The sequence below is a fragment of the Cervus canadensis genome, chromosome 6, assembly GCF_019320065.1.
Source record: "Cervus canadensis isolate Bull #8, Minnesota chromosome 6, ASM1932006v1, whole genome shotgun sequence".
In the NCBI taxonomy this organism is placed as follows: domain Eukaryota; kingdom Metazoa; phylum Chordata; class Mammalia; order Artiodactyla; family Cervidae; genus Cervus; species Cervus canadensis.
Genome location: NC_057391.1, coordinates 22,358,286 through 22,384,423, shown reverse-complemented (window position 1 = coordinate 22,384,423; position 26,138 = coordinate 22,358,286). Strand labels below are relative to the sequence as shown.

Here is a 26,138-nt window from a genome sequence, read left to right as displayed (position 1 = left end):
CGAGAAGTGTAAGCTCAAACAAGGATCTATCTGAAACTGAACCGAACCCACCGCAACAGCTCCAGAGAAGTTCCTAGATATATTTTTAGTATTATTTTTTTATAATTAAAAATTTTTTTTCTCTTTTTTTTCTTTTTTCTTTTTTTAAAGTCCTCTATTACTCCTTAATTTTCATTTTTATAACCCACTATAACCTGGCCAAAAAAACAAAAAAAGGACCCTATTTTTAAAAGCGAACTTCATATATATTTCTTAAATTTTATGTGCTTTTGTGTTTTTTTAATATTGTATTTTTAAGTGTCTAACCTCTACTCCAGATTTTTAATCTTTGTTTTTCAGTATTTGATATCAATTTTAGACATTTAAGAATCCAACCTTCAGTACCCATTTTTACTCAGGAGTGTGATTACTTGTTTGATCACTCTCTCCCCCTTTTGACTCTCCTTTTTATCCCCCAGATCACCTCTATTTCCTCCCTCCCCCTTCTCTTCTCAATCCAATTCTGTGAATCTCTGTGGGTGTTCTGGGCTACTGAGAACACCTAGGGAACAGAGTACAACCTAGATCTGTCTCTCCTCTCTTGAATCTCTCTTTTTCTCCTCCTGCTCACCTCTATCTCCTTCCTCCCTCTCCTCTTCTTCATGTAACTCTGTGAACCTCTCTGGGTATCCCTCACTGTGGAGAATCCTTTCACTATTAACCTAGAAGTTTTATTATCAGTGCTGTATGGAGGGAGAAGTCTTGAGGCTACTGAAAGAATAAGACTGATATCCAGAGGCAAGAGGCTTAAGCCCAAAACCTGAGAACACCAGAGAACTCCTGACTACAGGGAACACTAAGTAATAAGAGATCATCCATAAGCCTCCATACCTACACTGAAACCAACCACCACCCAAGAGCCAATAAGTTCCAGAGCAAGACATACCACACAAATTCTCCAGCAGCACAGGAACATAGCCCTGAGCATCAATATACAGGCTGCCCAAAGTCACACCAAACCCACAGACCTATCTCAAAACTCACTACTGGACACTCCAGTGCACTCCAGAGAGAAGAAATCCAGCTCCATCCACCAGAACACCGACACAAGCTTCTCTAACCAGCAAACCTCAACAAACCAAACATCCAGCCCCACCCACTGGGAGAAACCTCTACAATAAAAACGAACCACAGAATACCAGAATACAAAAAGGCCACCCCAAACCCAGCAATCTAAATAAGATGAAAAGGCAGAGAAATACCTAGCAGGTAAAGGAACATTAAAAATGCCCACCAAACCAAACAAAAGAGGAGGAGATAGGGAATCTACCTGAAAAAGAATTTAGAATAATGAGAATAAAAATGATCCAAAATCTTGAAAACAAAATGGAATTACAGATAAATAATCAGGAGACAAGGATTGAGAAGATGTAAGAAATGTTTAACAAGGGCCTAGAAGAAATAAAAAAGAGCCAATTAAAAATGAATAATGCAACAAATGAGGTCAAAAACAGTCTGGAGGGGACCAACAGTAGAATAACGGAGGCAGAAGATAGCATAAGTGAGGTAGAAAATAAGATGGTGGAAATAAATGAAGCAGAGAGGAAAAAAGAAAAAAGAATTGAAAGAAATGAGGACAACCTCAGGGAACTCTGAGACAATGTGAAACACCCCAACATTAGAATCATAGGAGTCCCAGAAGAAGAAGACAAAAAGAAAGGCCATGAGACGATGCTCGAGGAGATAATAGCTGAAAACTTCCCCCAAATGGGAAAAGAAATAGCCACCCAAGTCCAAGAAACCCAGAGAGTCCCAAACAGGATAAACCCAAGGCGAAACACCCCAAGACACATATTAGTCAAATTAACAAAGATCAAACACAAAGAACAAATATTAAAAGCAGCAAGGGAGAAACAACAAATAACACACAAGGGGATCCCCATAAGGATAACAGCTGATCTTTCAAAAGAAACTCTTCAGGCCAGAAGGGAATGGCAGGACATACTGAAAGTAATGAAAGAGAATAACCTACAACCTAGATTACTGTACCCAGCAAGGATCTTATTCAGATATGAAGGAGAATTCAAAAGCTTCACAGACAAGCAACGGTTGAGAGAATTCAGCACCATCAAACCAGCTCTTCAACAAATGCTAAAGGATCTTCTCTAGACAAGAAACACAGAAAGGTTGTATGAACGTGAACCCAAAATAACAAAGCAAATGGCAACAGGACCATACCTATCAATAATTACCTTAAATGTAAATGGGTTGAATGCCCCAACCAAAAGACAAACACTGGCTGAATGGATATAAAAGCAAGACCCCTATATATGCTGTCTACAAGAGACCCACCTCAAAGCAAGGGACACATACAGATTGAAAGTGAAGGGCTGTAAAAAAATATTTCACACAAACGGAGACCAAAAGAAAGCAGGAGTTGCAATACTTATATCAGATAAAATCGACTTCAAAATAAAGACTGTGAAAAGAGACAAAGAAGGACACTACATAATGATCAAAAGATCAATCCAAGAAGAAGATATAACAATTATAAATATATATGCCCCCAACATAGGAGCACTGCAATATGAAAGGCAAATGCTAACAAGAATGAAGGGGGAAATTAACAATAACACAATAATAGTGGGAGACTTTAATACCACACTCACATTTATGGATAGATCAACTAAACAGAAAATTAACAAGGAAACACAAACTTTAAATGACACAATGGTCCAGCCAGACCTAATTGATATCTCTAGGACATTTCACCCCAAAACAATCAATTTCACCTTTTTCTCAAGTGCACACGGAAGCTTCTCGAGAATAGATCACATCCTAGGTCATAAATCTAGCCTTGGTAAATTCAAAAAAATTGAAATCATTCCAGTCATCTTTTCTGACCACAATGCAATAAGATTAGATCTCAATTACAGGGCGGGGGGGGGGGGACTATTAAAAATTCCACCATATGTAGGCTAAATAACACACTTCTGAATAACCAACAAATCATAGAAGAAATCAAAAAAGAAATCAAAATATGCATAGAAACGAATGAAAATGAAAACACAACAACCCAAAACCTATGGGACACTGTAAAAGCAGTGCTAAGGGGAAGGTTCATAGCAATACAAGCTTACCTCAAGAAACAAGAAAAAAGTCAAATAAATAACCTAACTCTACACCTAAAGCAACTAGAGAAGGAAGAAATGAAGAACCCCAGGGTAAGTAGAAGGAAAGAAATTTTAAAAATTAAGGCAGAAATAAATGCAATAGAAACTAAAGAGACCATAGCAAAAATCAACAAAGCTCAAAGCTGGTTTTTTGAAAGATAAACAAAATTGACAAACCGTTAGCCAGACTCATTAAGAAACAAAGGGAGAAGAAGCAAATTAACAAAATTAGAAATGAAAATGGAGAGATCACAACAGACAACACTGAAATACAAAGGATCATAAGAGACTACTACCAGCAGCTCTATGCCAATAAAATGGACAACTTGGAAAATGGACAAATTCTTAGAAAAGTATAACTTTCCAAAACTGAACCAGGAAGAAATAGAAGATCTTAACAGACCCATCACAAGCAAGGAAATCAAAACTGTAATCAGAAATCTTCCAGCAAACAAAAGCCGAGGACCAGATGGCTTCACAGCTGAATTCTACCAAAAATTTAGAGAAGAGCTAACACTTATCTTACTCAAACTCTTCCAGGAAATTGCAGAAGGTAAACTTCCAAACTCATTCTATGAGGCTACCATCACCCTAGTAACAAAAGCAGACAAGGATGCCACAAAAAAAAGAAAACTACAGGCCAATATCACTGATGAACATAGATGCAAAAATCCTTAACAAAATTCTAGCAAACAGAATCCAACAACATATTTAAAAGATCATACATCATGACCAAGTGGGCTTTATCCCAGGAATGCAAGGATTCTTTAATATCCACAAATCAATCAATGTAATACACCACATTAACAAATTGAAATATAAAAACCATATGATTATCTCAATAGATGCAGAAAAAGCCTTTGACAAAATTCAACATCCATTTATGATAAAAACTCTCCAGAAAGCAGGCATAGAAGGAACATAGAACCTCAATATAATAAAAGCTATATATTACAAACCCACATCAAACATTATCCTCAATGGTGAAAAACTGAAAGAATTTCCCTTAAAGTCAGGAACAAGACAAGGGTGTGCACTGTCACCACTACTATTCAACATAGTGTTGGAAGTGTTGGCCACAGCAATCAGAGCAGAAAAAGAAATAAAAGGAATCCAGATAGGAAAAGAAGAAGTGAAACTCTCACTGTCTGCAGATGACATGATCCTCTACATAGAAAACCCTAAAGACTCTACCAAAAAATTACTAGAGCTAAACAATGAATACAGTAAAGTTGTAGGACATAAAATTAACACAGAGAAATCCCTTGCATTCCTATACACTAACAATGAGAAAACAGAAAGAGAAATTAAGGAAACAATAACATTCACCATTGCAACAAAACGAATAAAGTACTTAGGAATATATCTACCTAAAGAAATGAAAGACCTATATATAGAAAACTATAAAACACTGATGAAAGAAATCAAAGAGGACACAAGTAGATGGAGAAATATACCATGTTCATGGATTGGAAGAACCAATATTGTGAAAATGGCTTTACTACCCAAAGCAATCTATAGACTCAATGCAATCCCTATCAAGCTACCAATGGTATTTCTCACAGAACCAGAACAAATAATTTCACAATTTGTATGGAAATACAAAAAACCTCGAATAGCCAAAGCAATCGAGAAAGAAGAATGGAACTGGAGGAAACAACCTGCCTGGCTTCAGGCTCTACTACAAAGCCACAGTCATCAAGACAGTATGGTACTGGCACAAAGACAGAAATATAGATCCATGGAACAGAATAGAAAGCCCAGAGATAAATCCACATACCTATGGACACCTTATCTTCAACAAAGGAGGCAAGGATATACAGTAGAAAAAAGACAACCTCTTTAACAAGTGGTACTGGGAAAACTGGTCAACCACTTATAAAAGAATGAAACCAGAACACTTTCTAACACCATACACAAAAATAAACTCAAAATGGATTAAAATCGAAATGTAAGACCAGAAACTATAAAACTCCTAAAGGAGAACATAGACAAAACCCTCTCTGACATAAATCACAGCAGGATCCTCTATGACCCACCTCCCAGAATATTGGAAAGAAAAGCAAAAATAAACAAATGAGACCTAATGAAACTTAAAAGTTTTTGCACTACAAAGGAAACTGTAAGCAATGTGAAAAGACAACATTCAGAATGGGAGAAAATAATAGCAAACAAAGAAACAGACAAAGGATTAATCTCAAAAATATACAAGCAACTCCTGAAGCTCAATTCCAGAAAAATAAATGACCCAATCAAAAGATGGGCCAAGAACTAAACAGACATTTGTCCAAAGAAGACATACAGATGGCTAACAAACACATGAAAAGATGCTCAACATCACTCATTATCAGAGAAATGCAAATCAAACCCACAACGAGGTACCATTACACGCCAGTCAGGATGGCTGCTATCCAAAAGTCTACAAGCAATAAATGCTGGAGAGGGTGTGGAGAAAAGGGAACCCTCTTACACTGTTGGTGGGAATGCAAACTAGTACAGCCACTATGGAAAACAATGTGGAGATTCCTTAGAAAACTGGAAATAGAACTGCCATATGACCCAGCAATCCCACTCCTTGGTATACACACTGAGGAAACCAGATCTGAAAGAGACATATGCACCTCAATTTTCATCGCAGCACTATTTATAATAGCCAGGACATGGAAGCAACCTAGACCCATCAGCAGATGAATGGATAAGAAAGCTGTGGTACATATACACTATGGAATATTACTCAGCCATTTAAAAGAATTCATTTTAATCAGTTCTAATGAGATGGATGAAACTGGAGCCCATTATACAGAGTGAAGTAAGCCAGAAAGATAAACACCAACACAGTATACTAACACATATATATGGAATTTTAAAAGATGGTAACGATAACCGTATATGCAAGATAGAAAAAGAGACACAGATGTACAGAACAGACTTTGGGACTCTGTGGGAGAAGGCGAGGGTGGGATGTTATGAGAGAATAGCACTGAAACAAGTATACTATCAAGGGTGAAACATCACCAGCCCAGGTTGGATGCATGAGACAAGTGTTCAGGGCTGGTGCACTGGGAAGACCCAGAGGGATGGGATGGAGAGGGAGGCGGGAAGGGGGATCGGGATGGGGAACCCATGTAAATCCATGGCAGATTCATGTCAATATATGGCAAAAACCACTACAATGTTGTAAAGTAATTAGCTTCCAACTAATAAAAATAAATGAAAATAAATAAACAGATAAAAAAAGAGAGAGTAAGATCAAGATCTGACAAAACCCTCTCTGCCACCTTTACAGATACTATAATAAATACTTGAATTACTTTTGAGAAAAATGTTTCCCCAAACTGGCCTAAAATGGATCTTTTCTGAAGGATGTTCTTTATAGCTTCACATGGGACTCAACTATTATTTCTAATGAAATGCTTGAGGAATTCTCTTACATGAGTGAGTGAAGTCGCTCAGTCATGTCCGACTCTTTGCGACCCCATGGACTGTAGCCTACCAGGCTCCTCTGTCCATGGGATTTTCCAGGCAAGAGTACTGGAGTGTGTTGCCATTTCCTAATGAAATAAAAACTCCTGGGAAATTAGTGTTATACCCTCAAATGAATATCAATCATGTGAAGAACCTAATACCAGTACACAATCAAAAGTAGAATAAATATGAACCAGTCCTCTGACCATAATTACGATCTCTAATCAAAGCTTTAAAAAAAAAATCTTATCTCCTATAAAATGTTTCTACCAAGGCTAATTATCTGAATATGTTTCCTGAGACTTTCTCTTGCAATAATTTGAAATCAAATTTTGACGTGTGCTCATATTATTTCACTTGAAATTCCTCTTATATTTTCCAAAGTCTTTGGACATGTCTTTTTTTTTTTTTCTCTCTTTTACATATTTCACTGCAGGGTTCCTAGCTTTCAAGTTGACCTGATTCATTAAGATTACACCTGATAAAGTGAAGTCAGTTGACTGAGGACAGACTGAGACCCTGTGTGAATCTGATTATTTAACAGAGCCTACTGAGCAAAGGAAGGCTGGAACCTGAGTCTTTAAATAAGAGCCAGAGACAACTGAATTATACCACATAACAAGCAATGAGGACACACATATAGTTAAGAGTTTCAAGGATGGAAATGACAAGAAAGGAAAAGGAAAGCAAAGAGGGAGAAGACCCATGCAAGATTTATTTAGTAGATATTTATCAACTGACTACTATGGGCCAGTCCCTGTTCTAGACACTAAGAGTAAAGACCATGAGCAAAACACACAACAGAACTTATAATCTAATTGGAGTTACTAGCAATGAATATATTGACATGTCAGTCAACAATATGCCTGCTCATTATGGTTACTACAATTGGAAAATGACCAGGGTGTTTGACACAGAGTTAAGAAAAGGTTTATGGATGGTTACATTAGTCAGGAAGTTCAGCAAAAGTCAGAAGGTTTTCTCTACAGTAGTGATATTTGGGGAAGAAAATAGAAACCCACTCTATATTCTTGCCTGGAAAATCCTGTGGACAGAGAAGCCTGGTGAACTACAGTACTTGGGGTCACAAAAGAGTTGGACACAATTTAGCAACCAAACATAAACAAGTGATATTTGAGCTGAGACCTGAAGGATGAAAATAGGTCAGGCTCACCAAGATCTGGGGGAGAAAAACTGCAGACAAATGAAAGAATAAGACCCAACATGGGACAAGACATGACAAGTTTAGAAAACTGAAAGATCAGCGTTGTGACTGCACAGAGAGTCAGGGAAGAGAGTTATGAACTAAGATTGAAGGGTCAGGTAGGATTCACATTGTGCAGAGTCTTGTGTACCATAGCCAAGAGCTTGTATTTTATTCTAGAGGCAATACAAATTCACTGAAGCATTTAGGCAGGTAGCAACAACTTTGATTTATACTTAAAAAACCACTGTTGCTACCAGTTAGATTAGTGCTTCTCAAATTTCAAAGTGGTAGAATCACCTGGGGATTTGTTAAAATGAAGATTCAAATTCAGTAGATTTGGAGTCGATCCTGGGATTCTGCACAAGTTCTAATACTGCTGGTCTATATTTTGAGTATCAAAACTCTGGATAACTCTCAAAACACTTTGAGAGAAAAGAGACAAGTTAGAAGGTAACCTAGATCAGAACAATGCTTTCCAAATTTTGTTTAATACATCTTATTTTATGAAAAGATCAATTCAATTCATTCACTCAGTAGTGTCCAACTCTTTGCAACCCCATGGACTGCAGCACACCAGGCTTTCCTGTCCATCACCAACTTCCAAAACTTGCTCAAACTCATGTCTATAGAGTCAGTGATGCCATCCAGTCATCTCATCCTCTGTCATCATCCCCTTCTCCTCCTGCCTTCAATTTTTTCAGCATCAGGATCTTTTCCAATGAGTCAGTTCTTCACATCAGGTAGCCAAAGTACTGAGGCTTCAATTTTAATATCAACCTTCCAATGACTATTCAGGACTGATTTCCTTCAGGATTGACTGGTTTGATCTCCTTTCTGTCCTAGGGACTCTCAAGAGTCTTCTCCAACACCACAGTTCAAAAACATCAATTCTTCGGCACTTAGCTTTCTTTATAGTTCAACTCTCACATCCATACGTGACTACTGGAAGAACCATAGTTTTGACTAGATGGACTTTTGTCAGTAAAGTAATGTCTCTGCTTTTAAATATGCTGTCTAGGTTTGTGATAGCTTTTCTTCCAAAGAGCAAGCATCTTTTAATTTCATGGCTGCAGTCACCATCTGCAGTGATTTTGGAGCCCAAGAAGATAAAATCTATCACTCTTTCCACTGTTTCCCCATCTATTTTCCATCTGCCATGAAGACCAGTTGCCATGATCTTAGTTTTTTTAATGTTGGGTTTTAAGCCAGCTTTTTCACTTTTATGAAAAGATATTAGTTCTTATTCTCTGTGAGGTACTCTGATGTTTTCTAATCTTATTTTTTTATTACAAAATGTGTAATGACAAAAACCTTACTAATTAAAATAAAAGAAAATTAAAACTGAAATTTTTCACTTAGTAAAATGAAAACTAATTTAAAGTAGTAATATCCTGACTTGGTATAGTATTGGAAAGTCAGCAGCTTCATGGGTTGCTGTTGAAGCCATAGTTTGGTGAAAAATTTCTTCATGGAAACCAAACATTTAGTGTCATGTTTTTTCCTGTATCCAAGCAATTTCACATCCATTGAAACTACAACTTAAATGATGTTCATAAAAATATTGTCTAGAATAATATATAATTGGGAAAATACCAAATAGTGATTAGTTTTTAAAATACATCTAAATAATGGAAATTAGCCAATCATTTAAAATTATGCCTTTATGTTCTCTGACATGGAAATATCTACAATGTTGAGAAAAACAAATATGTTAATAAATTCCAAGTATATTATAGTCCCCTCTCATAGAAAAATATAGCTGTATAATACATGCACTAAAAATTCTGAAAACTGGTGATAGTCATAACCTTTATGTCATGAAATTATGGGAGTGTTCTCTTTTTAAAGGTGTTTATATCTTCTAATTTATTTAAAATTAATATATATAATTAAGTAATAAAATTTTAGTTTAATTTAAATTTAAAACACTAGACTCCTTCCTTCAAATTCTGGATCCATTTTTTGCCTTTAGTGGAAGAAGCAATTGACAAAAGGTCAGAGTGTCTGAGTTCTGTTCCCAGCTTCCATTTTGCTATAACTCATGCTTTAAGTGGCCATTCAAATCCTGTAGATCCTAATTCTTTTACCTATTAAATGAACGGCATAGACTGAATCAGTATTTCCTAAAGTGTGATTGATGCAAGAGGTCATGGTAGGCAGCACATAAAAGAAAATTGTAATTGTTGCAGACAAGGTATTATTTTAATTTGTCTTATGTTACATATAAGGTATTATTTTAATTTGTAATAGAAAAAATATAACCTGCACATGAAATATATGGTTTCATATATAACATCCATTAAAACAAGGATAACTTTTTGCACAGTCATTTTTAAAGTCTATTTAATATAAAAGCAAATTTAATATTAAATTAGTAAATAATTGTATAAGTGGTACACAGATATTAAAAAAATCACAAAGACTATGAACCAGTGAGTATGACACTACTGGTGAGGGTACAGCATGGTGAAAACTTGCTTTCTGAACTGGATTCTGAGCACAAAGGGGCCTGCCCTCTCACCTGAAGGGTAGACGGTGAAAAGAAATCTCAGCAAACAGGCCCAGGATGAGTACAATTTGCACTGAGGAATGAACTTTCAATAGTAACAAATGGAAATTTAATTCAATATAAATTCAGATTCGTCACATAAGGGAGGGATAGATTATCTTTGATTTCTGTTTGGAGACAGAGACTTTAAGAAAACTCCCTCTGTGGATGAAGGAAACACCTTCATTCCCACCCCAAGGCTAGACCCCTGTCAAGAGGCCCAGCTGGCAGCTGTGGGACAGGCTGCAGGTGCTTGGAGAGCACTGTGATGCAAAGCACAAAAGTAGGCAGCTGAGTCTCCAGGGTGGGAGGCTGAGATATGCAAAACACTGTAAAACTTCTCTTTTCCCAGGAGTTCTTTAAAATTTTTGTCTGCCTGCTCTTTCTGGCTTGATTGAATTAAAGACAAAGATACAAGTCCTTCCCCAGGCTCTTACTTGAACCAGACAAAGTTGTAAAATGTTTTTCTTTTGATAAGTACAATTAAAATCGGCATGTGTTCTCTCCTGGATACTCAGGAATGAAGAACTCTGGTCCAATGTATATTGGCTGCTCACCCCTGTTTGAACAGAGAACCACAGACAAAGGAGATATATTAATGGCCAATTATTTTTTGAAAGAATATATTTCCTTTTCACAATCCCCCCCAGCTGACCCCAGTAACACTAACCACTCTTCTATAACTTTCAGATTTATAGAGATTACTAGGATCTGCTCTTTTTATTCATAACTTCAAAGCCAGCCAACTCACAGCACAGCTGCCAAAAAAGAACCAGGCATGAAACTCCCAAAGACGTCTCCATTTTTTCCATTCACCAGACTCATGAGAACTCAGGTTGGAATCTGCAAGCTCTCAGACACTACCAGGTCAAGCAACTTGTTTATCTAACTGCATATTCATGAATCCGCTGTCACAGGAAGCTGAGAGACTCCTCAGCAAATCAGAAATTAGATCCATGCCCCTGTGCACACACTCACTCAGCTTCTTCTGATCTCTGAAGGGGTAACATGGAGAGAGGACCACATCAAGATCAAGTGCAGAGGACTTGCAGAGTAGTCGGAGAGATACACCTACTATTTATCTCCTAGATTTTTCTCTTCCCTTTCTACTTAAATAAAATTCTTGAGCATCTACTGCCGGGAGCCAGCACAGGAGATCCCACCCATGACAAGGTCATGAGGAGAAGACCTGACAAGCAAGGCAGATCAGGACTTCAGGGATTTCAAAAAGCTGCCCCAGCGCTCACCTTAAAGATGATCTCTGTCTTTCTGATGCTTACTATATTAGACTACTCCCTAATTTCTGTGACACAGGTAGAAGGCCTTCCCCGATCTCTTTCCAAACAGAATCAACTTAGAACTTGAATCAATATGTCCCCTGGACGGTGGTATCCTATAAGATTATTCAGGATGAAAGGAGTGTTTCAATTTAGACCCCTTTGCTGGCATTATAGCCTGCTTGGCAAATGTGTACTAATGCACATGACTGCTCACAACACCTTAATCATGAACAGCATAAAGAACCTGATCACACAAAAGGCGCTAATAGGCACAGAGCCCTTCAGGGGGTGAGGAAGCCCTATTAGAGAACATAAAAATATTATTCTAAAAGTGGTTATAGTTAAAGATTTAGAAAAATAAGAGTTTAGAATTGTTAATTTTAACCGGGAATGCTAAACAGGGGCTGCCTCACCGGGGCTGCAGAGTCTTTGTGTGGTAAACCTTTTAGATAAATTTAACTGATAACTTCTGCAAAAGGACTGACCTTTGTGTTCAACAAAGAATAGATTACAGAAAACAGCTTTGCATTCACCTAGGTCATAAAATGTCAATAGGCCCCAAGGCCAGAAGATAATGTACAAGACTCTCACAAAGAAGTATACAGAAAACACCCTGGTTTCGTGTAGGACAAGCTGATGTAATATTAAACTATCTTCCCCTTAAAAATGTACTAACTTGGAATATAAAAGCTACAGTAAAAAAAAAAAAAAAAAAGATTTGCCAGACTCTACTACACACCCCCAGCCTGGTCTCTCTCTCTCTTTTCCTCGCCGATGCCGTTCATCCTGAGGGTACCCCTGGATCTTGCTAAGGCTGGACCCTAGCAATCTACCATGTACAAGTTATTAAAATTGAATAACTAAAATCAACACTCTCCAAGGAAAACCTCGTAAGAGTCTTTTCTCTCCTGTCAGTGCAAAAACCTGCTGAGTGAGCTGATATATATGAATTTAGTTATTGACACTACTGTAGCTCAGGATAATTATCTTACATCCGGACCCTGCTTCTTAAATCTTGTATGGATTCTTCTTATAGTCTACATTAAATTATACAAGAAGGAAGGTATTGTCATTTTCTGTGTATAATGCCTGTGAGATAAAGAAAACAAACACAAAAGACATTAGCGGTCTTACCAAATATTGTCATCAGCTTCGTCAACATTTTGCTTTTATACTCAGTTGACATTCTACTATTTGCTGGACCCCACCCAGAGCTGACCTCTCTCTTTTACTCAAAATTATCATCTACTTCAGGGTAGTAATGCAATATGATGGTCTTACCCTTGGGAATAACCAGGTGAGCAGTTAACTTTCTGTGTTGAGTGAGGATACCTCTATGTTAGTAGATACCTAGACTCAAGTTCAAATTCAGCCATGTCTGAAAGAGAAGCGCTAGCTCACTTTGAAATTACACACAACATTTCAAAAACTGCTCCTTAACAACCTCCAGGTGCAGGTTTGGGTACAGAGTGCGAGTGCCTGGGGAGCACGGTGCGCCCACCACACAGATGTAGAAGGCTGGGTCGCCGAGCTGGGCAGCAGTGAGGTGCAGGGAGCTGTGCTTGGCAGTTGCATCCACAGTCGCTGTGTACCGTCCATGTGACTTTTTGTTGTCACTGTAAGTCATGGTTATCAGGGGAACAAGACCTCTCCCAGGGTCCTGTGTGTACCACCTTAGGTTGTTAACGGGGCTCACTGTATAATTGCATTGAAATGTGCAATTCTCTCCCTCCAGGACCACCAGGGCTGGAGGACTCTGTTCCACTTGGCTTTCACCACTCACACCTGTTCAAAAAGCAAAGAGAGATCTGAGAGATAGCTCACCCATTTTTATTGCTTTCTAATTTGGATCTCTTACTCCTCTCCAGAATGAATCCCAGCTGAACCATAACATGGCCCCAAATTCTTCTCTCCTCCTACCCCAAAGCAATACATGCAGTACACCTTTTTGAAAACTTTTAAAAATATTCTCTGGACTTACTGTGTCAACCTGGCTAAAATTCTTCATTAACTTACAGCAGAAATGAAGCCACAGAACCACCAGGGAGGATCTCACGTGCATCTCCATTCTTCTGCACTGGGCTGTCCCCCAAAACTGACTAGTCTATTCAACACCTTTTATTTATTTACATGAACAAAGGATTCTCAGGGATTATGCTTAGCCAATCAGAGACTACATCCCTATTGAGCCAAAGACCAGATTTTGCTGCTTCATACTCAATCATACCCACAGGCAGGGCCAAGGCAAATACTGCCATCTTGGGGTCAGAACTATGGTTGCTCAGAACCTTGGGTTAGGCTTCTTGCTAGGTTTCCTTCTCACTATTTTGAACATAATACTGAATATAAGCCCCTATAAGTCTCTGTAAACAGAGTAGGTTAGTACATAAAACATATGTTTAAAAACCTCGGTATGAATTCTGACTTATTGGATAGGAGAGTTAAGCCTCCGTTTTCTCATCTGAAAATACATGTGGTAACACTTTGCTGTCATTTTTGAAAGATTTAAAAGACGTGATGTGGACTCTCAGCATGATGGCAAAGGAGGAAGCCCTATCTCCCTCTCCTCCACAGACATGGACGCAACAACGGTATTAGCGACAATATGCCTTGAAGGACAAGGCAGAACCAGCTAAAAGTAAACGCGCTCCCGGAAGAACAAGCTGAGAGCAGTCACATTTACAGGGGGGAGAAGACCAACTTAACCTCACCCACATCAGTCCCTCAGATGGGCTGAGCTCAGTGCTGTGTGCCCATCGTGTCCCCCATGGGGGAGGGGAGTGATATTGGAGCTTGCACCCGATCTTCAGTCCTCTCAGGGCACCCTCTGTGAGCTGGTTTTCTATCTTACCTCCTGCCCAGTATGACAGGCAGAGAGCAATCCCTTGGACAGTGAGCAACAACGGAAAATGCAGGACGTCTCTTTTGCTTCAAGTCCTGCTCTGTGAACTTGGAAGAGCAGCACTGCGGTTCTTCCTCCAAAGGGGAAAAGAGAGCAAATGGGGGGAGGAGAAGGATCTGGCCTTACTCCTAGCATTTCAGAGTAGGAATGGTTTCTCTCTCCCCCTATTCAGGATGCAGCAGAGCCTGGTCCCTTGGGACAGTAAGGAACAAGGAAAGGGAGAGTGTAGTTCTCCAACTAGCACTGCCCTGCAAGACTGGGAATCAGTGCAGAACTGGTTTTAACCCCACACAGAGTGAAGGGGGCCTTATGCCAGATAATGCAAAGCATCCTCCACGGAGCCAGTTTCTACTTGCTTCAGGTCATACTTGGCACTGAATGACTGACAGGGCTTGGTCACTGGAACAGCTAGCAACAAAGGGAGAAAGAATGGTGTGGTATTACAGCTAGTACTGATATGCAAGGTGGAGAAAGGATAGAACTGAGGTGTTTCCTCCAAATGAAAGGACAGGAAACCAACAGGTCCTTGTCCAAATTTACTCAGGAGTACACTCCCAAAGGGACTGGTCTCTATTTTGCCTCATATTTAGCACCGCTGACTGAGGAAGTTCTCGTCTAGTCAAGACCAGACCATAAATACTGGGAGAGGTACTTGCTGCTTCAAAAGCTCACACAACAAAGCCAATCTATAAGATGCATAAATAATCGAGAAAACATGATACAATCAAAGGCAGGAAATAAATTTCCAGTAACCAACTGAAAGAAATGGAAATCTGTGAATTACCTTAAAAAGTGCTAAGTGTAGAAGCTTGTGAAAATGTTCTTATTGCTTCTATTTTCTCAGTGAAATAGGAAGCCAACAAACACTTGAGAGTGTGGATATCTGAGGATTTATTCCAAACTTGAAATATAATGCCCAAAGATTTTGAAAGCAAAAGAATGGCAAAAGATATATCACATAAACACTTACCTTAAAAAGCGAACATATTATCTGCTTGTATAACAAACTAGGCCTTCAGAATTGGATTATTAGAGGTGAAGAAACATGCACATTAATCCTATTGGTTCTGTTTCTCTGGGGAACCCTAATACAAAGAACTTTTAAAATTCATAAAGAAATTTCATAAGCAAATAACCATAGTCTCAAATTTTTGCATGTACCTAAATAATACATATATTGTGGGTTTTACATACTTTTGTGAACATGTTATATTTTACAATAAAATTATTTTTAAACATTGATGGCTCAAAGAAATGGTTAATTAGAAACGTTTACTACAGAAAAGGATGAAAACAGAATCAGTCCAGGAAAATCAAGAGAGAAGAGCTGAGAGAAGACAAGAGAGCAGAGAGGCGAAGCGAGCAGGAGAGGAAGAAGAGAGAGAAGAAGAGAACCTTAGGCCACAGAGCTGCCCATACCTGTTCTGCTTAAACTAGGGGCAAGATGTTTGAAATACAGTAATCAATTTTCAACAACACCCTCAACAGAAGCAAGGATAGTTACTAAAGTAGATTTTTACAAATTTCATCAAAACTCAATGTGGCAACAGGAAAAAAAATTCAAAAATGTCCTACAAAGCAATGACAGAGTTCAAAACACTGAGGCAGCTGCCGATTTCAAGGCATTTCAAGTAGATGTGATTCTTCCAAACTCTAAATCCCAGTCCTCATTATTTAAATCCTCTTCTTCAAGAAGACAGATGACACAAAATTGTTCTTGTTCTCCAGTGTTGGTTGTCCACTTCCCATCTTCGTGTGTACTAATTGTGAACATGTTTTTAGAGACTTTGCGTGGGTCCCCAACTGACAGAGCTGGGAACACATGTAGATAGTTTCCATTGCCTGAGATGATACTTCTTACACATCTTGTGATGCAATGGAGTGGATTTATCTCTCCTTCTCCAATGGCATCTCTCCAACCACATTATTTTCTCTATATTTCTAGCGCAGGCTTGAAGTTGACGGGACATGTATTCCTTATGTATCCAGTAAGCAACTGGCAAAAAGCACTGCTAATATTGAAATATAAATATTGAATAGAAAAGAATGCCTAGGTTGAAAATCTTAATAAGGAAAAATGAAAGAGATAGGAAAAAAGACAAATATAACATTTAAAAATCAGAAGAAAGATGAGCCATTCAAGATGTTGAGCCTGGATAGCTGCCTCAAAATAAACAAAAACTGAGAAAAACAGATAGCCTTAACCTCAATCTGGACTCACATACACACACACACACACACACATATGCAAATTTAAAGACAAAACTAATCTGAGGGAAATTAAAGAAAATATGAGATAAAATTTTATCATTTAAGGTGCTACAGATTATGAAGCATGAAATATATAACTCAGAATCCATAAAAGAATTTTTTTCATAAATTTACTACATACTATTTTTAAAATTCTGCATAGCAAACATGAACAAAGTCAAAAAGATTTTATTAAACTTTTTTAAAGACATATATATGACAGTTTTATGACAACTTTCTTAACAGAGAATGCTCTTTCAAATCTATATTTAGATGACTCTAACACAGGTGTTGTTTTAGTTGCTAAGTCACATCTGACTCTCAGGTACCCCATGGGCTACAGCCCACCAGGCTCTTCTGTCCAGGGGTTTCCCAGGCAGGAATGTTGGAGTGGCCGCCATGTCTGTCTCCAGAGCCTCTTCTGGACTCAGAGACTGAGCCCTCATTTCCTTCCCACTGAACCATCTGGGAAATCCCATAACACAGTAGGGAATGGTAAGATACCTGAATAGAAAACTTACACAAAAACATGTAAATGACTTTTAAATGAAATGAAGTTCCATCTCATTCATAAACTTTAAATAATTTTTTAAAAATTTAAAGCCTAATTGATAAGCAAAAGTCCAAACCTCAGTAATACACAAAGTTTAGGGAAAATAGGTATTCTGCCTAATCATGACTATTGTTGGTAAAACTTATCTAGAAGAAAATTTAGTTGAATCATAAATACTATGGGTATGTTACTTTCTTAAATAATATTTTATTTCCCTAAAGTGAATACTTAATTATTATATTTAAAGTTTTTAATTATTTTGGCTTTCTTACTTACACGTGCCATTGCTCAAATCATCAATGGCCAACTTCCAATTTTCTGCTGGGTTTGGAAAGTGATCACTGCTTATTATACAGGCACTGGTAGAGAACATAGGTAGTCTCTGCTTATATATTTTTAGTCCTCCTATTTTCAACCTTCACTCCCTGAATGACCTCGGAACACACACACACACACACACACACACACACACACACACAACGTGTCATCCACCCTAATTATTCAAATGTAACTGATGTTTCTGGTCTCTAAATTTTTCCGGAAGGTTACGGCAGCATCCCAATGACTCTTGTTCCTTTTTTGAATGGCCCCAAGTCTCACTATTTACGTGACTTTACCCTGAAATTACTTTAATCCTGGACAAGGAACTATTGGTGTCATGCTCTTTTGCCAAACTCACTAATGAGAGTTGGGTATGGGGAATCTTCACGTCTTGTTCTCAGGCCCTAGTCATTTGTATGAGTTTTGTATCAACCAGACACTGAGAGACAGAACACCACAGACTGTGCCCCCAAGTGGATCAGACAGTCAGACGCTCCGCATCCAGGCTCCGCTGCTGCTCAGAGTGAGCGTCAGCTCCCCCTGCAGTTCCCTTCTCTGTGTCTCTCAGAGCACAGTAGTACACAACTGAGTCTGACTCTTGGACTGAGGCTTTCTTCAAGTGGAAGGATTTTGATTTTCTGTGGTATGTGGCTTCAAACTCTTTGCTGATTCCCTTCTCCTTGTCCTTCGTGGCTTCCAAGAGGAGCTGTGACCCTTCTCTTGAATAATGAACATATCAAAAAAGAGTCGGGTACCCGGTGGCTGAATAAGTGCAACTGATGGTCACGGCAGCCTTCTCTGGAAGCGTCACTTGGCCTCCTAACTGGGTCACTGAGCCTCCACGGGTTTGTCCTGGGGAAAAATAAGAGTTCTGTGTGATCTTAGGCATAAAGCTCTGGGATAAAATTATGATTAAAGGTTTTGTTGACAGAACAGAATAAAGAATCCACATTTTTAGAAGCATTTTGCTTATCCAGCAGGAAGAGTATTATGGTCACTAAGCCTGAAGAAGAGTTCATCTCTAGAGTATCTCCTGAGTAACATTCTTGATTCTTAACATGAAGAAATGTTGAAGTCACGGTGAAATTTAGTTTCATACAGAAAATGTGTCTGCGTTAGGAATCTGCACCCTCTGGTGGACAGGGACAGAAAAGTGATGCGTGTATCCTGGTGTCCTCCACAAATCAGAAAAATGTTATCCTTGACTGTATCCATGAGGCACATGTCGGTCTTCAGGTGAGGCTTGGAAACCTGATCAACAGTTATCAACACCTCTCAGGTCTGTTTTGTTTTTAGGATACTACCTGAGATGGAAGTTCTTCAACAAAGCATCCCAGGTATTTCTGTAGCTGAGAAGATGTCAATTTTCTTAAGCACTTTAATATAGTGCCTCATGAATCCATGTGGGCCAACCTATAATCCACTGACTGTCAGAAAAGGGTTTTGTGGCTGATTACAGAGGAAGTAATAAGAAGTCAAGTCAGTATTGAATGAATCTCTATTTCTCAGCATTGTACACCAATTTATAGAACAGTGACTTACATTTATTACATGCTCACTAAGTATTTGCTATACCAAACAAAAATAATGAATAAAGGGTCTTTGATTGAGGAATCACTACTATTTATCATTCCTGAAATAATATCATTTGTAATAAATGCTAGCTTTTTAATAAAATATTTTCAGGGGGAAAAAGTCACACTATCCTATCAATAGTCAAATAACCTTGAATTTCAAAACCATTGAAATATGAAAACAAAAGAACTACCAAAGCTGAATTTATCAAATCCTTATAGAATGATCTGACATCAATATCTTGTTCTACTATTTCCCTGATCTCAAGATAAAATGGTTAATCTATCTGAATCAGCCAAGACTAACCCCATACTCTTAGTGAAAATCTAGCTTCAAGACTGATTCTCTTAGCACCCATCTGCCACATTTTGCTGCCAAACTTTAATCAAATAATTTTCCTCCACCAGGTTGTGAACTCTAAAAATGTGGATTTCTGGCAAAAGCCTGGAGCACGAATTAGGACTCTGTTCTTTCCCAGGTTTTCAAATTATTAAAGACATAGCTGATATTTATACAACAGCTGATAATAGAATCAACGTGTGACTGATTTTAAATGACAGATTCAGGAATCCCAACTATAACTTCATGAATTGTACTTTTCAGGATTGAGGCCAAAAAGTGTAATTTTTCTCCTTGACCCCACTGCACAGCTTGTAGGATCTTAGTTCCGCACCCAGGGATGGAACCAGGGCCCTCGGCAGTGAAAGAACAGACTCCTAACCACTGGATCACCAGGGAATTCCCAGAAATTCATAACTTTTAAAACTCCCAGATGGTTTTGCTACAGCCAGTTCAATACTGGTTTATAAGATTTCTTTTGTAATCAGTGTCCTAGAGCAAGGTGGTCATCAATGATCAGGAAGAAATGCAATTTTTTAAACTGATCTTTTGTTATGAAGTAGCAGCAGCAAAAACAAGCACTTCTTTATCTTACTTTTCATGAATATTCATTTTTGAAAAAATAAAATAAAAAATCCTCAAGGCTATAAGGATGAAGTTCTGGAGTGGAGCACACCTTCTGTAAAACCCTGTAACCATGCATCCCTAGACACACGTGCATGGGAGCTCAGTCCCTTCAGTCGTGTCCAACTTTTTGCAATCCTATGGACTGTAGTCTGCCAGGCTCCTCTGTCCATGGCATTCTCCAGGCAAGGGTTGTCATGCCCTCCTCCAGGGGATCTTCCTGACCCAGCAATGGAACCCACAACTCCTGAATCTCCTGCATTGCAGGAAGATTCTTTACCACTAAGCCACAGGGGAAGCCCCATACTAGACACAAAGATGGAAGCTTAGCTCAGCCTGATTCCTGGAGATCACTCTCCACAGATTTCTATCAAGCAGCTTCATCAGTCCAAAGTAAACATACAAATAATTTCCCTGATCCAGATTTAAGGAATAAAATCAGGCTCAGATTCTCTTTTGGGCTCACATATTCCTTCCTTTCTCTTTTATTTTCCGACTCTGTTGTCAAAAATGCTCTCAAAACTATGCTAGGAAGAATTCTGAAAAAAATTGACACATTAAACAGAAAGGAAAAATAAGTTTGGATGATGCTGGATTGAAAATAAATGTATAACACATGGACACAGAAAGTTGCTATCCACACCTTTAAAAAACATATAGCACGATGAGAACATAGAGGAGAAATATTAGGAATTGGGGTCACATTAGAAGACTCATGCAACATTGAAGAAAGACATTTGCTAAACTTGGATTTTTAATTATTTTATAAATACACAACATTCACAAAACTATACTGAACTTATTTTAAATAAACAAATTAATAAGATTTGACATGTGTACACATTTGTCAAGCTATTATTCCAGTCAAGATAAGGAACAATGCATCACCCAAAAAAGTTTCCTCACATCTCTTTATAATCTTCTCTCAATCCTCTCCCCACCTCCTACTCCAATTTTCATGCAGCACTACCATCATGAATTAGTTTGCATATTTTATACGATATAAATGGAATCATGTGTACTCTTTTGTCTAGCTTCTTTCTCTAAACATAATTAAGATTATTTCATGGTTGCAAGTATCAATGGTTCATTCCTTTGTATTGATGAAAAGTCTTCCATTACATAGACACAAAACAATTTGTTAATCCATTCACCAATTAACAAACATTTCTGTTAGTTCTAGTTGGAGGCTGTACAAACATAGTTGCTTTGAGCTTGTGTCACATTTTTAGGAGACATGTGCTTTCATTTCTCTCTTGGGTGAATATCTGGCAGTGGAATTCCTGCAGCACATGGTAGGTGTTTATTTGACTTTAAGTTTCTTATTTTTTCTAGTGGTTTTTTTGTAGATTCCCTTGGATTTTATACTCAGATAATTGTGCTGTCTCTGACTAAAGATAGGTTCATGTCTTCTTTTTCAAACTGTGTTTTTTTGTTTGTTTGTTTTTTTCTCTTGCCTTTTGACACTGGCTAGAATCCCTAGTAAAACACTAAATACAAACAGTGAGAGCCAAAATTCTTCCCCTAGTGCTGAAATTAGGGGGAAGCATTCATTCTTTCACCATCAAGTATGATGTTTGATGTAGTTTTCATAGAGGATTTTTATTTAGTTGAGGTATCTCCTTAGGTCCTAATTTGCTGGAAGTTTTTAAACACTAGTGAATGCTGAATTTTCTCAAATGCTTTTTCTGCATCTATTGAGGTTATTCTCGTTAATTAATCAACTGCTACTTGTCAGCCCCTATAACTACACTATTGATAACTTGCCACAATAAAATATCAAAGAATATATCACTCTCCCATTTTATATAATAAAACAAGGCTCACGAGTGTCTAGAAAGTTCGTGGCCAAGCTAATAATTTTGAATAGAAATCTCTCTGATAACAAAACCTGATTCCCTGTTTTTTATACTATGGATAATTTTCAGGGGCTTCCCTGGTGGCTCAGTGGTAAAGAACCCGCCTGCAGTGCAGAAGCTGCAGGTTGGATCCCTGAGTTGGGAAGATCCCCTGGAGGAGGAAATGGCAACCCACTGCAGTATTCTTGCCAGGATAATCCATGGACAGAGGAGCCTGGCAGGCTACAGTCCACAGGGTCACAAAGGGCTGGACATGAAGCAACAGAGCACACACACACACAATACAGTCTGTTAACTACTTTCTTCTTTATTTCTGCACAATGAACAATAAAAAGTGACTAAATAATCCCAGATTTGACCCTTTCACCAAAAGAGGACTGCACCACCTTGGAAAGAATGTCCAAGCTGCAGTTCAGGAGCTGACCACCAGGTACTGGCTTGGCCACTCCTTTCAGATCAATTGTTAGGCACCTGTGGAGCAGTGCACTATAACGAAGATGACATTTTTTTCTACGTTTAGGTGAACCACCAGAGTACCAACATTTCATTCACAGCTCCTGATCACTCACTTTCTCTAGTCCTTGAAACTGGCTTGTGATAAAGTAGTCTAGAGGATAGCTGTTCAAATTAACTAGGATAAATATTTCTCAAAAATTTAAAAACAAAAGTGTCATATGATTCAAGAATTCCACTTCTAATTATGTCAAAAAATTGAAATTTTGGTATATGCCCAAAATACTGAGATATTTATATCTATGTTTCCGTCAAAAGGGTGAAGCAACCCAAATATCAACAAATGAATGGATAGATGAAATGTGGTCTATACTTACCTTGGAATATTATTCAACCTTAAAAAGGAAAGAAATTCTAAAACATGCAAAAACATAGATAAAACTTGAGTACATCATGATCAATGAAATAAGACACAAAAATGACATGTTGCATGATTCCACTTCTACAGGATATCTAAAGTAGTCAAACTCAGAGAGAGTAGAATAGTAGTGGTCAGGAGCTAGAGGAACAGGGGGATGGGGAGTTACTCTTTAATGAGTACAAATTTTCAGTTTTTCAACATGAAAAGAGTTCTAGAGATGGATAATGTTGCTGCTTAATAATAATGTAAATGTATTTAATATCACTGTATTCAGTTCAGTTCAGTTCAGTCGCTCAGTTGTGTCCGACTCTTTGTGACCCCATGAATCGCAGCATGCCAGGCCTCCCTGTCTATCACCAATTCCTGGAGTTTACTCAAACTCATGTCCATCGAGTCAGTGATGCCATCCAGCCATCTCATCATCTGTCATCCCCTTCTCCTCCTGCCCCCAATCCCTCCCAGCATCAGGGTCTTTTTCAATGAGTCAACTCTTCGCATGAGGTGGCCCAAGTATTGGAGTTTCAGCTTCAGCATCAGTCCTTCCAATGAACACCCAGGACTGATCTTTAGGATAGACTGGTTGGACCTCCTTGCAGTCCAAGGGACTCTTAAGAGTCTTCTCCAACACCACAGTTCAAAAGCATCAATTCTTCGGCGCTCAGCTTTCTTCACAGTCCAGCTCTCACATCCATATATGACCACTGGAATGATCACTGTATTATACACTTAAAATTATTAATATGGTAAAAAAAATATCTGTTAGGATGGCATGATTTTTTGAGTTAAACAAATTTAAGACTTTTTAAAATTAACTTTTACTGGAGTATAGTTGATTTACTGTGTCAGTTTCCGCTGTACAGCAAAGTGAATCAGTTGTACACACACAACACCTTCACTCTGTTTAGAATTATATTCCCATGTAGATCCTTACAAAGTATTGAGCAGAGTTCCCTGTGCCCTACAGTAGGTTTCTTATTAGTTATCTGTCTATATTATATGTGCAGTAGTGGATATATGACAATCCCAGCCTCCTAATTTATCCCTCCCCTACATCCTCCTCAGTAACCATAAATATGTTTCCTATATCTGTGACTCTACTTCTGTTTTGAAAATAGGTTCATTTGTACCATTTTTAAGATTCCACATATAAGTAATATATGATACTTGTCTTTGTTTGACTTCAGTCAGTGTGACAATCTCCAGGTCCATCCATGTTGCTGCAATGGCATTACCTCATTGTGTTTTATGGCTGAGTAATGTTGCATAGTATACATGTACCACATCTTCTTTACCCATTCTTTCCACAGACATATAGGTTGCTTCCACGTCCTTGGTATTGTAAATACTGCTGCAGTGAACATTAGGGTGTATGTATTCTTTCAAATTATGGTTTTCTCCAGATTTATGCCCAGGAGTGGAATTGCTGGGTCATATGGTAGCACTCATTTTAGTTTTTTAAGGAACTTCCATACTGTTCTGCATAGTGGCTATACCAACTTACATTTCCACCAATAGTGTAGGAGGGTTACCTTTTCTTCTTTTCTCCACACCTTCTCCAGCATTTATTGCTTGTAGATTCTTTGATGATGGTCATTCTGATCAGTGTGAGTGAAAGTGAAAGTCACTCAGTCATGTCTGACTCTTTGTGACCCCATGTGACCCCACAGAATTCTCCAGGCCAGAATACTGGGGTGGGTAGCCTTTCACTTCTCCAGGGGATCTTCCCAACCCAGGGATCAAACCCAGGTTTCCCACATTGCAAGTATATTTTTTTACCAGCTGAGCCACCAGGGAAGCCCAAGATTTTTTACCAACTAAGCCACCAGGGAAGCCCAAAGATCAATGTGAAGTGATACCTCATTGTAGTTTTGATTTGCATTTCTCTAGTAATTAGTGGCGTTGAGCATCTTTTCGTGTGCCTCTTGGTCACCTCTAAATGTTCTTTGGAGAAATGTCTATTGGATCGACCCCTCATTTTTAATTTGAATTGTTTGGGTTTTTTTTTTAAATATGGATCTGCATGAGCTGTTTGTATATTTTGGAGACTAATCCCTTGTCAATTTTGTTGCAAATATTTTCTCTCATTCTGTGGATTTTCCTTCTGTTTTGTTTATGATTTCCTTTGCTATGCAAAAGCTTTTGAGTTTAGTTAGGTTCCATTTGTTTATTTTTGTTTTTATTTTCATTACTCTAGGAGGTAGACCAAGAAAAGATTCTAGTGTGATTTATGTCAAAGAGTGTTCTGCCTATGTTATCCTCTAAGAGTTTTATAGTATCCAGTCTTACATTTAGGCCTTTAATCCATTTTGAGTTTTTTTGTGTGTATGATGTTGGAGAGTGTTCTGATTTCATTCTTTTACATTTAGCTGTCCAGTTTTTCCAGCCTCACTTATTGTAAAGAATGTAAGTTATTCCCTTTAAGATTTCTACTCTACACAATTGCTTTCCAAATACAAATATAAGAGGCAGCTACTATACAAGATCACGTAGCAACCACCCATTACCATTCAACTTTTAAAACACTGACAAAAATGGATTCAAGGTAGAAGGAAGAAATTATAGAGAAGGAATATTTGGGATTGTGTAACAGTGATTAAATGAGAGGGCCTAGAGGGGTGCAAAATCAGCCACATGATGGAAAAAATGCTTTTGGAGGAGTGTGCAGTGAAAGGCAAGACCAGAGACAGAACATAATTCATACAGTACTTCGCAAAATGTCCTTCTAAGGGCCACTAATTATTGATCTTTTTGTGGATAAGACTGAAGAGAGGCAGGAAAAACTTACATTATGGAAATTGAGCCATTCAGTGATAGAGGTGTTAATAAGAAGCAATGAGTATTAGCACAAAGTAGGCACCTTAGAATGTAAATAAAGGTACTATTAACTCAGCTAACAAAACTAAAATGAATGAATTTATTAAATGGTGTAAAACAACATGATATTCAAAAGAAGGAAAATCACACAGAGATTTCATGACAAAACAACACCTGTAATATAACATACAGTCAATTAATATTTAATGATTTGCTAGGAAAATTAAATAACCAGTCTTGTATAGGCTTCAGAGACAAAGCAGAACAGGCCTCTGACCTTGCTTCTAACCTTCCTGGATACTGCCCTGACTGTGAGTTGACTGTGAGTAACTGCCTGCTGTGAGTGCAAGGCTTCCAGCACCATGGATGAGATGG

General features: G+C 38.2%; 1 gene segment (V, D, J or C); it reads right to left on the bottom strand.

The window, feature by feature from the left end:
* Positions 1–13,060: 13,060 nt before the first annotated feature.
* Positions 13,061–13,729, bottom strand: LOC122444215. The segment is given in 2 exon segments: positions 13,061–13,437; positions 13,669–13,729. Coding segments are annotated over 2 exon segments (429 nt in total).
* Positions 13,730–26,138: the final 12,409 nt, after the last annotated feature.